The sequence below is a fragment of the Macaca thibetana genome, chromosome 5, assembly GCF_024542745.1.
Source record: "Macaca thibetana thibetana isolate TM-01 chromosome 5, ASM2454274v1, whole genome shotgun sequence".
In the NCBI taxonomy this organism is placed as follows: domain Eukaryota; kingdom Metazoa; phylum Chordata; class Mammalia; order Primates; family Cercopithecidae; genus Macaca; species Macaca thibetana.
The window spans coordinates 178,921,700-178,933,848 of record NC_065582.1 but is presented as its reverse complement, the minus strand read 5'-3'; the positions used below and the strand labels follow the sequence as shown (position 1 = coordinate 178,933,848).

The 12,149-nt window shown below is 48.7% G+C and overlaps 1 protein-coding gene across 1 annotated transcript in view; it reads left to right on the top strand.

Annotated features, from left to right (window-relative positions):
- Positions 1 to 12,149, top strand: part of C5H4orf50 (chromosome 5 C4orf50 homolog) — a 64,744-nt gene that overhangs the window by 28,086 nt on the left and 24,509 nt on the right. Inside the window, exons 6-7 of the mRNA XM_050792239.1 lie at positions 532 to 659; positions 2,625 to 5,096. Coding sequence (XP_050648196.1) covers positions 532 to 659; positions 2,625 to 5,096 — 2,600 coding nt within the window. The remainder of the gene's footprint in view (positions 1 to 531; positions 660 to 2,624; positions 5,097 to 12,149) is intronic.

Sequence of the window (12,149 nt, the reverse complement as noted above, 5' to 3'; positions counted from 1 at the left end):
ATCTGTGGTTTATTTCCAGCCCTCCAGCCTCAAGGGCTGTTTAGGGATGGCATTATCTCGCATATGTGTAACACAGTGGTGCTGCTGACTGATGCAGCCAGCGTTCTCCCGTTATCTCATTTCTGGGGAGCAGAGCTGCTACGTCGACCCAGGTCAGATGTGTCCTCATGCCAGCTGTGCAGGGCTGGGGTGAGGCTCATTACCCTGTTTGACAGATGAGGATGCTGAGGCTTAGAAAGGTTTGGTGGATTTTGTCCCGTGCAGGAGTCTGTGGGCTGCAGAGGTGGCTTGGAGCCCTGGGGCCTCTGCCCACCTACTGATGGCTGTTTCACATCTCTGAGCCTCAGCTGCCTCCCCTGACCAAGGTGCTAGTGGTTATCAGGCTGCCCTTGGGAGGCATGATGAGGCTCACAGTCGGGAGTGGCAGGGGGTGCCATCTTACCCAAGCCCGGGGGACGTGGTCCCTAGAGGCAATCATGGCAGAGCTCCTGGGAGCGTCTTTGTAACCCCCAGGGTCTTGTTGCTTTCCAGGCCAGTTCCTGGAGGGGCCCTGCACCTGGAGCTGCATCGGGTCTGGACGGGCCTCTTCTGTTTTGGCTCCAGGCCCGGAGACCACAAGCGAGCTCCCCGGAGACCTGGCGGGATCCAACCGTGAACAGGTGAGGATGGAGGCTTTCTGTGCACGTGTGCAGTACTCCTGGGTCCCCTCAGCCCTGTCTCATGCGGGGTGTGTGGCCACTCACAGGAGGTGGGAGGGGTAAAGAAGCTCCAGGTCTGGAAGAACATTCTGGAAAGAGTTGAGAGAGAGATTTGAGGAGAGGAAATGAAACATCCTGAGACCTGGATGGGGAGTGGGGAGGAAGGGGGTCAGCTGGGTGCCAGGCCTGGGCTGCCATGGAACAGACTTCCTCTCATTGGCACCTCCTGACACCCACGAGGCGTTGCTGCCACCTCTGCTCTGGAGAGGAGACGAGACTCCAAGGGCTGCTGTGACTCCCCAAGGCCCCCCGCTTGGAGGTGGACCCCGAGATCCAGGCTCGACAGCCCACACTGCCCCATGCTGGCCCTGAGGGTCAGGAGCCTGTGTCCCGCCTCACCTCCCGTGGCTTGCTCTGAGGCTGAGGCAGTCGTAGCCTTTCTCCACTTCCATTTTCTTGTCCCTGAGAAGCAGAGCCATGCTGGGACCCGCGAGCCCGGCTGTGGTTGTGTGGTTCTAAATAGAGAGGCCCTCCGTTATCTCTTCATTCATTCACGTCCTGCTCATGATGCATCTCTTATTTTTGTTGTTGGCCATTGCATCCCTATATGTCTCACTCCTCACCACCCCCTTCCCTTGAAGCCCAGGGCAATGTCTTAGAACACAGAGGTGCCCCATTTGACAGGTGAGGTGGCTGAGGCTCCAGCAGGTTAAGGAACTTGCTCAAGGTCACACCCAGGATTGAAGCCAGGTCTCTAGGTCTATACCTCTCTGGGGCAAATGCTCTTTTCTCTATGGGCAGCTGGGAGAGGGGCTTGGTGTCTGGATTGAAGGACATTGCAGACAGAGGCAAAGGCAACAGAGGAAGGGGTGCTGCCCACCCACAGCTCCAGGGAGCAGGGAGGTGGTGACCCCTCCAGGCAGGGGCAGCGCTCCTGGCCTTCAAGCCCCCTCTGCCTGAAGGGGCTTTGCTGCTTGTATGTCCACCTGTAAAGGCTCAGACTCCCTCTGTCCTTTGAGATGCTCCCTCTGTCCTTCTCTTCTGGGTCTTAGACCAGCTGAGCCTCTCCCAGCTATTCTAGGGGTTCCACTGAGAACTGCCTGCAGCCTGCCAGGTCTGGGAGCAGCCCCAGGGACTCACAGTGAGCCTAGCTAAAACCAAAATTCATCCTCAGGCTTCCCCAGCCCAGCCGGGGCTTCTGCTGTGAGCTGGGCTCCTCCTCTCTGGATAAACACATCAAATAAGCGAAGATAAAAATACATTTAAAATATCAAGGAAACACCTCCTGTGTGCCCAGCACTGTTCTAGGCCCAGGAGTTGAACAAAGATGAAGTCCTGCCCTCAGGGAGTGGACGGCCTGCACGAGCCCCATCCATGAGAGCCTTCTACAGCGCTATTCACAGTCTGCATCTGTGCTGCCCAAGACGGTAGCCACGGGCCACACGGGGCTAGTGCCACCGCAGAACTGAGTGTTAACCTTGATTTAATTACTTTACATTTTAGGAGCTCCATGTGGCCCATGACTAGTGGATTGGACGGGGCAGGGCTATAGGCGGAGTTAGATGATACAGACAGAAATATATAATATGGTGTGAGGGCATGGAGGGTGCTGTGGGGGAAGATGACATGGGGTGGATGGCCCGAGAGTGAGTCAGGGAGGGCCTTCTCAAGGAAGTCATTTGCACTGAGATACGAATGGAGCCAGGGAGCGAGCCCTGAGGGCATCTGGGGCAAGGACATTCTGTGTAGAGTGAAGAGCACGTGCAAAGGCCCTAGGGTGGTGCCAGCTGTGTCCTGTGTGGGAAAGAGCTTGTCCCCTGTGCAACTGGTGAGGAGACATGGAGAACCCCAGGAGGTGAGTGGAGGTGGGGGTGCTGAATGGAGGAAAGGGCTGCTTCACACCTCATTTTCTCTCTCCATTCGTAGCTTACTCTGGCAGAGCCTGGCTTGGATGAACAGATTCTTCTCCTGGTCTGTGGCTGCCCCCCAGGGGAGTGCTTGGACAAGTCACTCCTCCCCATGGACCTGGCCCGGATTTCAGAAAATCTAGCAGCTGACCCGGCCACAGAGGCCTTTCTCCTGGTGCAGACGTCTGCACTCCCTCTCTGGGGGCCGGCTGGGGACTCCGCTTCTTGGCGACCACTTCTGCTCCAGGAGCTTCCCTCAGATGGACAACAAACCCAAGAAGAGTTGGCCACCAGGTCCCCACCTCCTCCCAAAGCCACAGGACCCCCCAGCTGGGATTGTCACCAGGCAAGAGACTGCAGTGCCTCCCTCTCCTATGAGGCCCCCCACGTTTCAAATCACCAATTTCCAAAAAAATACCCCAAGGATCTGAAAGACACTTGGAACAATGGAGGAGGAAGCCTGGGGAGGAGAACTGAAGAGGGGGAGGCAAGGGGGACTTTGGGCAGGAAGGGGAAAAACCTTGGTGACAAGCACCAGCCAAGTCAGGAAAGCCGTCAGAACCTGAGCTTAGAGAACGGGGCTGGAGCCACAGAGGGCGTGCAGGACCAGAATGGGGCTTCAGAGACCAGGGCTGCCACCTGCCACCCTGGGACCTGGCGGGAGTTTTTGATGTCTCTTCTACAGGAGGAGGCCTCAGTATCAAAGGAGGGTCCCGAATCCCTGAGAAGGAGGGAAAGGGTGGAAGGATATGTCTGGGGTCTCCGAGGAGGACTGTCATCAGAGAAGGAGGAAGCGGCGCCCCTAGCCACCTTCTCCAGGTCTCACGAGATCAAAGAGCTGTGGCCAACAGACAGTCAGCTCCGCGCAGGAAGAGGCAGAGCCGTTGAGAGGACAGCTAGGGACAAGGAGGAAAACCAAATGTGGCTTGGAAATGCTCTGCTTCTGCAAGGAGAAAGCCCGGAGGACGAAGGGCTAGAGGAGAAGGATGAGGCATCGCATCAAGAAGCATCCAATCCAGGGTGCAGGGGTGCCCCGGAGGAGCCTGACTCCCAGGGACATGAGAGCAAGGAAATGCTTTTCTTCGCAGGAGAGACAGGTCTGCCTCTGTTTCCCAGATTTGCCTTATCAGCTGACAGGGGTGAACCCACTGGTCACAATCCACAGGCTGTGAGCAAAGGACACGACAGGTGTGCACTCACAATCGATGAGCTTGCACAGGAGGTGGAGGCTTGTTTCCAGCAGCTGTCCACCCTGCAGCCAGGCCGTGGGGGCTGGCGGCGCTCAGCCTCTGCATGTCGGGGAGAGAACTGGAGCTTTGCTCAGAAGTGGCACCGTGGCGGGGAGACAGCTCACTCTCAGCAGGTTTGGGGAAATCGGGGTATTTGTTCTGATGAAGAAGCAAAGTCTAAAGAGAGTGATGAAGGTGATAAGCCGGGAAAGACCATGGCCCTGGGAACCAGCGAAGTTCCTGGTAACCCAGGGACACTGCCTGATTGGGATGAAGCCAGCCCAAACCCTTCAGAGGGGCCCGCGGAGCCCTGGGGTGCCCTCGAGAGAGTGAGGAGCAGGTTTCGTCAGCTCATTTCTGGGTTGAAGAAACAGCGACGCCAGATTTTACACGACACCACCAAACTTCACGGAGACCAAGAGCGGTGCCATGAAAGAGTGTGCGCCCTTGAAAGAGAGAGAGAGCGAGAGGTGACAAAAATATCCAGGCTCGAGCGGGATAACCACAGGCTGGTAGGGGACATCTCTCAGTTAAAGAAAGAACTGGACCAATATTTACAGGTCATCTCCGACCTTGAAGACTGCAATGGGAAGAGTTACAGCAAAATTTTGGAGCTTGAAGAGGAAAATGAAAAACTGAAAGGGAATCTGGGCCAACTTCAGAAATCCATGTCTGAGAGTATCGGGAAATCCAAAGACACGATGGAGCAAGTCACTCTGGAAAACTGGAAGCTCCAGGCGCTGATCTCGGAGCTTGGCATTAGTTACAAAGAGCTGATAAAGGATATCGTGCTGGGAATAGAAGACATGATCCGGGCCTTAAGCGGGGAGAACGAGCACCTTCTACGCAGGGTCCATGTCCTGGAGAGGGAAGTCACCTTGCAGAGGAGCACGGATCAGGGGCGTTTGGTGAGGGGAAGGGAGCACCTCCAGGGAAAAGCCAAGACGCACACTGTAGACAAAGAGGTGCAGGTAACTCCACTCGCAGGGCAGCTGCTTTCAAGGGCCTGTGGGCCACTCTTGGCGGAGGAAGTGGGTCTGGCTGCAGGGCAGACAGGACCTTCCACAGGCGCTGGGAATTCTAGATGCGGTACTGATTCTCCCCCTCCATCACTGGTCTGGAGAAACACTGATGTAGCCAACAACCTGCAAGGAAATGTCGGTGGAGCAGGAGTGAAAGAAGCACCTATGGAGAAAGATAAGAGGCCCAGGTGTTCTGTGGCTCAGGGGCAAGCTCTGAGGTCCCTGAGCAATGGCCCCGCGGTAGGTTGGGTCTGCCTGACAGCTTACTCATCACACACGACTCTGTTCCAGGGTCCACCCCATTCACTTATGCAGTTCACCAGAGTCCTGTGAGGGAGGTACAATCATTCTCACCACTTACCAGATGACAGAAGGTTGGTACAAAGAAAACAGAGAAATGCAGGTAGCGCAGTCGCACAGCCGGTGAGGGGTGGAGCAGGGACTCACACCTTGGTGCTCTGGTCCCAGGGGCTCTGTTCCCACCTGCCATGGGAGATTCAAGCCTGCCCCTCTGCTTAGGCTCCAGCGGGGCACCCAGAGAGTGTTCATATTTTAAGATCAGACCTTGCATTTTCCAACCCTGGGGTTTTTTAAGCAGCCCAAGTCCTAATTCTATATATTGGGTCTTGAAAGTTACAATGAAAAGAACAATGGGCTGGAGAGCATGATAAAACGGGGTTCCAACCAGGCTCTGTGCTTACAGAGCTGTGACTTTCAGGCCACATGCAGACTTCTCTGAGTCCCTCTCCTCATCTGTGGACAGTTCTTGACTGTTGGGAGTCCTGCAATAAAACACTCATAATATTGCTATGGTGGCCTTCGCCATGTGTAGGATATTTAGTGTTGAGACCCTGGCATTCATTCATTCCATTTTCTATCTCTGTTTTTCTCTCCCATCTTGCTCCACCCTCTCTGCCTCCTTTCCCTTCTCTGTGTCTCCTTCTCTATCTCTCCATCTTTCTGTCTCTTGCTCTCTCCCTCCTGCCCCCCTTTCCCTCTGTCTCTCTTCCTTCTTTCCTTTCTCTTTCCTCCCCACCCCCAACAATGTTATCAATCATTTCAAAGAATCTGTTTTCAGTTTTATTGATTTTATTTATTGTTTGTATTTTATTTATTGGTTTCTTCTTAGATCTTTATTATGTTCTTTTTTTTTTTTGAGGCAGAGTCTCACTCTGTCACCCAGGCTGGAGTGCAGTGGTGTTATCTCGGCTCGCTGTAACCTCCGCCTCCCATAATCAAGCAGTTCTCCTGCCTCAGCCTTTCAAGTAGCTGGGACTACAGGCACACGCTGCCATGCCCGGCTAACTTTTTGTATTTTAGTAGAGACGGGGTTTCACCATGTTGCGCAGGCTGGTCTCGAACTCCTGAGCTCAGGCAATCTGCCCACCTAGACCTCCTGAAGTGCTAGGATTACAGGCGTGAGCCACCGTGCCTGGCCTCATTATATTCTTTCTTCCACTTTCTTTTGATTTAATTTGCTGTTCTTTTTCTTGCTGCTTGTGTTGAAAACTTAGGTCATTGATTTTCAGCTGTTCCTCTTTTGCAATCTATGCAATTAAAGCTATAAATGTCTCTCTAAGCATCCCACACATTTTGAGATGAAGTCTGTTCACTTCAAAATAGTTTCTAAGGATTAGAGGTAAGGAATATGTATTGCCTATCTACTATGTGCCAGGAAATTTATGTACTATCATTTATTCCTCAAAATTGCCTCAAGATGACATTGTTAGGGCCAGGCGCGGTGGCTCACTCCTGTAATTCCAGCACTTTGGGAGGCCAAGGAGGGCGGATCATGAGGTTAGGAGTTCGAGACCAGCCTGGCCAATATGGTAAAACCCCATTTCTACTAAAAATACAAAAATTAGCTGGGCGTAGTGGCACGCGCCTGTAGTCCCAGCTGCTTGGGAGGCTGAGGCAGGAGAATCGCTCGAATCTGGGAAGCAGAGGTTGCAGTGAGCCGAGATTGTGCCACTGCACTCCGGCCTGGGCAACAGAGCGAGAATCCATCTCAAAAAAAAAAAAAAAAGACATTGTTATAGCTAGCCCTATTTTATTGATTTAGAAATTAAAGTCAAAGAGGATGAAATAAAAACAAGCAACAATAACCAAAAAAAAAAAAAAAAAAAAACTAAAATAGCTTCTAATTTCTATTATGATTTCTTCTTTGACCCATGGGTTATTTGGAAACATGTTGCTTAATTTTTAAGCATCTCTGGAATTTTTCAGTTATACATTTGTCCTGGATTTCCAGTTTTATTTCATTCCTGTCAGAAAGTATACAGTATGTTATTTTAGTCTTCCAAAATTTGTTGAGACTTGTTTTATTGACCAGGTTATGGTCTATGGCCAACAGTATATCCCACATGCCCTTGTAAAGAATGAACAGTGTTTGATTGTTGCATATCAATTAGGCCAAGCTGGTTAATTGTCCTAATCAAATTTCTTCTGTCTTTGCTGATATGTTGTCTATTAACCAAGGCATGTTTTAAAACCTTCCACTCTGAGTGTGCACTTGTGTATTTCTCTTTTTAGTTATGTTATTTAAAAATCTATATATTATAATGTTCTTTAATTCTTATTTATTTGTTTATTTATTTATTTATTTATTGTTGAGACAGTGTCTCGCTCTGTCACCCAGGCTGGAGTATAGTAGTGTGATCTCGGCCCACTGCAACCTTTGCCTCCCAGGTTCAAGTGATTCTCCTGCCTCAACCTCCCAAGTAGCTGAGACTACAGGCATCCACCATCATGCCCAGCTAATTTTTGTATTGTTTAGAAGAGATGTGGTTTCACCATGTTGGCCAGGCTGGTCTCAAACTCCTGACCTCAGGTGATCCACCTGCCTCGGCCTCCCAAAGTGCTGGGATTGTAGGTGTGAGCCACTGCGCCCAGCCAATTTATTTTATTTATTCACTATTTTTTCTATTTGTCTCATCTGTTCTGTTTTCTTTTATTCTTTCTTTCGCCCTTTTGTTTTTGGTATTAATTATATTTTGTTATTTATTTTTCTTCTCCATTAGCTTATATTTTAGTATTATTCTTTTAGTGGTTACCCTAGGCATTTCAAAAATGTATCTAGTAATTATTTAAATTCACTTTAAATTAGTTTTCTTACCATGTCCTGATTAATGCAAAAATTTTTCAATAGTTTAACTTCATTTATTCTCTTTTTACTTTTTATTATTTATTTTTGTTATATATTACTCCTATATAGAATAAATCTTATAAGTCACTGTTATTTTAAACATCGTATCTTTTTCATTTACCCATATCTTTACATGTTCTTGTGTTGTTCATTCTTTTTTACTCTTGTGGCTCTGATTTCCTTTTGCCTTAAGAACTGTGGGTTTTTTGTAGCGAGAATTTTCTGGTGATTAATTTTCTCATATTTCTTTTATGAAAACAATTTTTTAACCTTCATTAATTTTTTTTCTTCCCATTGGGTTTTGAATTTTAGGTAGCCAGGTATTTCACTCTCTTGGCTCTTCAAAGTCTCATTCCATTGTCTTCTGCCTCTCATAGTTTCTGTCCAGAAATCAGTCATAATTGTCATTGTTTTTCTCCCTCACTCCCCCTGAAATAAATGTGTTGTTTTATCTCTGACTGCTTTTATAATTTCCTATTTATCTTTGAGTTTTGGCAGTTTCACTATAATGTGCCTAGATATGGTTTTATTTGTTTTCGTCCTGCTTGTTTTTATTTTTAAAAATTTTTTTTGAGCTTCTTGAGCTTGTGTGTTTATGTCTTTTTTGTCAGACTTAGAAAATTCTTGATCATTATTTCTTCAAATATTTCATTCTCTTCTGTTTTCTTTTCCTCTCCTTCTAGAAATTCAGACTTTTTGGTTCTATCTCACATCTTTCAAAAATCCTGTATCAGTTTAAAAAATGTGTGTTTCTGTTTGGATTTTCTATTGACCTACCTTTTAATTCACTAATCCTGTATTCTACTGTGTCCCATCTTCTGTTAAATCTATTCAATGAGTTCTTAACTTCATTTATTATATTTTGCAGTTCTAGAATACCCATTTTATTCTTTTAAAAAGAGATTCTGGTTCTCTGTTGAAATAGTCCATCTGTACATCCATTTTCTTTATTTTTCCTATGTTTTAAAAATATATAGAGATCATAATTATTTTGAAGACCTTGAGGATTTTTTTTTTCTGCTAACGCCAGTATTTGGATCATCTCTTTGCCTGCTCCTATTGACTATTTTGTTTATTGGTGAACAGTCACATTTTTCTGCTTCTTCATGTCTAGGACTTTCAAAAACTTTTATGTTGGACATTATGTATAATATGTTATGAAGATTCCTGATTGTTGTCTTTCTCCAAAGAATGTTGAGTGAATTTTATTCTGGCAGGTAGTTGCATGATCAGCAGATCATCTTATTCTTGTGTAGGCCTATTTAAGTTTTGCCCTCAGACCTAGTAGGGCTTGATATTATTCCTAAGGTGTGGCCCTTGCTCTTAGGACTTGGCCTGTCAGTGACATCAGCTGAGTTCCACAGCATTCACCAAGTCCTCTCCATTTTGGCTTTGCCAGAACTCTGCCATCTTCTCAGAAGTGTGTGACCTGTGACATTTCACCGATTAACCTCCAAGCTGCTGTTCTTTGCAAGGCTTAGAGTCTTCTACTGTGTCACAGAGCTTATGATTCTGCCAAGGACTCAAGGGACATTTCTAGGACGATATTTGGGCTTTTATTCTCTGCAGCTCTCTCTTCCCTGTTACTTTGTTCCACAAACCCCAGCAGTCTTAGCATCCCTAAACTCCAAGCTCTATTTCTCCATCTAGAAGGACCACCACTTTCAGCTTGGGCTCTATTTTCAGGACCATTATTTGGAAAATGTTTCAAAGAGAAATCCAGGGAAAATGTGGAGCCTGCCTTGTTGTGCATGCTTTTTCTTAAGGATTGTAGCCCTGCACCAGTCATCTTCCAATGCCTGCAAAACATTACTTGTATATATTCTCCCCAGATTCTATAGTTGTCCAACACCAGTGAGTAGGAGTGTGGAAATCTGGGGAGCTGAATACTGAGCTGAGACTTTCAAGGTTATAAAAGAGCAGCGAGGAAGAGCATTCCAGGTAGAGGGAAAAGCGAGTGGCCAGGCCTTGAGGCAGGACAGAGGCTGGCTCATTGGAAAAACAGAAAGTAGCCAGCATGGCTGGATTCCAATGGGCAAGGAGGGGTGTAGTGTGAGATGAGGTTGGAGAAGCTGTCACAAGTCAGGCTGTAGAAGGCTTGCAGGCCCTTGTTTTGATCTTTTCTAGATGTCATAGGAAGCCATCAGAGGGTTTTGAGCAGAATGATGTGACCCAATTTATACTGCAAAAAGATCTGCCTGCTCTGAGAACAATGATTTGGGTGAATTGAAGGAGAACAGGTTGAGAGGAGTTGGTGGCTGGATAGCCAAGAGGTGACACTGCGGTTGAGAAATTTGGAGTGAAAACTGGAGCTGGAGTCCATGGGACTTGGTGATGGGCAAGAAGTCACCAACACCCAATGTGTTACTCTTTGACCTAAAACCCTCTGTGGCTTCCTACTGCACTGGACATGAGATCCCAGCTTCCTACAGTGAGCAGTGCTCTGGCCCTGAGACCCTCAGGAGCTTCCACTGTTGCTGCTTACACCCCCAGCCTCCGCACTCCATGCTGCCACCTCTACCCTCATTTTTCACCGTCTTCATCCACCCCTCCCTGCACCCAGCTTTCTCCTCTAGGTCTCCTGTTGGGGGGCCTCTCCTCCAGAAAGCTTCTCCCCACCCCCAGGCTGGGTTCTGTGAAGAGATGAGTCAGAGCCAACTCATGTGCATCTCCTCCCAACTCTGCCTTCAATGATACCATTTTGGTAGCTTGTAGTCATCATGGTGGGAATATTTACACCATGGAAACTGGCAAATGCTACAAATTGGTACTGTCCCCGCAACCCAGAATGTGGTTGCTGTACAGTTGCCACCCCCCAACTGGATGATGTCTCTGTTCAGTGCCCCCTTCAGGTCGTCACAGCCTCCTGGCTTCCCTTTATCAGGCTGTATTGAATGTTAAATTACCTGCCTGTCATTCTCCCCACCAGCCTGAGCTCCCGGAGGGCAGTGTCAGCACCGCCCATCTCAGGCCAGTGTACAGCCAGCACATGTGCTCATGATGTCTGCTAGACAGCAGGAGACTCACTGGGCAGCTCACAGGGCTACTGTGTGGGGCGGTCCCATGGGACAACAGGCTGGTCCCACCTGCACAGCCATTCTCTTTAGAGGATACTTGGGTGCTGTCTGAGGACCCATGGGAAAAAGCCCCAGTCCAAGTCACTGCCAGAGGAGGGAGGCAGAGGAGGCAACGTACTTCCCAGAAAGGCCAAGTTGTTTTGAAGTCTTGGAGCTGAATTTTACAGGACCATTCGGAGCACCCATCTGTTCTTGACAGGGCCCAGCCTGTGCATCTTAGGCCCACGTGGTGTATATTTCTATTAATTAAAAATATCTTCTTCTGCTATTGTATTTTTTTTTTTTTTTTTTTTTTTTTTTTTTTTTTTGAGACAGAGTCTCGCTCTGTCACCCAGGCTGGAGTGCAGTGGCCGGATCTCAGCTCACTGCAAGCTCCGCCTCCCGGGTTCACGCCATTCTCCTGCCTTAGCCTCCCGAGTAGCTGGGACTACAGGCGCCTGCCACCTCGCCCCGCTAGTTTTTTGTATTTTTTAGTAGAGACGGGGTTTCACCGTGTTAGCCAGGATGGTCTCGATCTCCTGACCTCGTGATCCGCCCGTCTCGGCCTCCCAAAGTGCTGGGATTACAGGCTTGAGCCACCGCGCCCGGCCTGCTATTGTATATTTTATTACAAGAGAGATGCCCCAGCAGCCATAGAGTTGCCTGTATTATTCCTTCTCCTCCGCTTCTCCCTCATCTCTCTTTCCCAAGCAGGGTAGCTTGGGTTCCCCCCCTACCTACCCCTGCTAGGTCGGGATGAGTTTTGGGGGTCTTACAACTCCCAGGGAAGCTGCCTTCACAAGGGGGAAGGGCGTTTGAGAAGCATCTGAGTTTCTGGGCTCCTAAATCTTCACAAATGGAACTTTCAGCAGTGCTGTTCCCTTCTAAGGCCGCCTTAGCAGCATGAACCAAGAGCTTAAAGATGCTCATGTCGGGCTGGGCGTGGTGGCTCCTGCCTTTAATCCCAGCACTTTGAGAGGCCAAGGTGGGTGGATCACCTGAGGTCAGGAGTTCGAGACCAGCCTGACCAACATGGAGAAACCCTGTCTCTACTAAAAGTACAGAATTAGCCGGGTGTGGTGGCACATACCT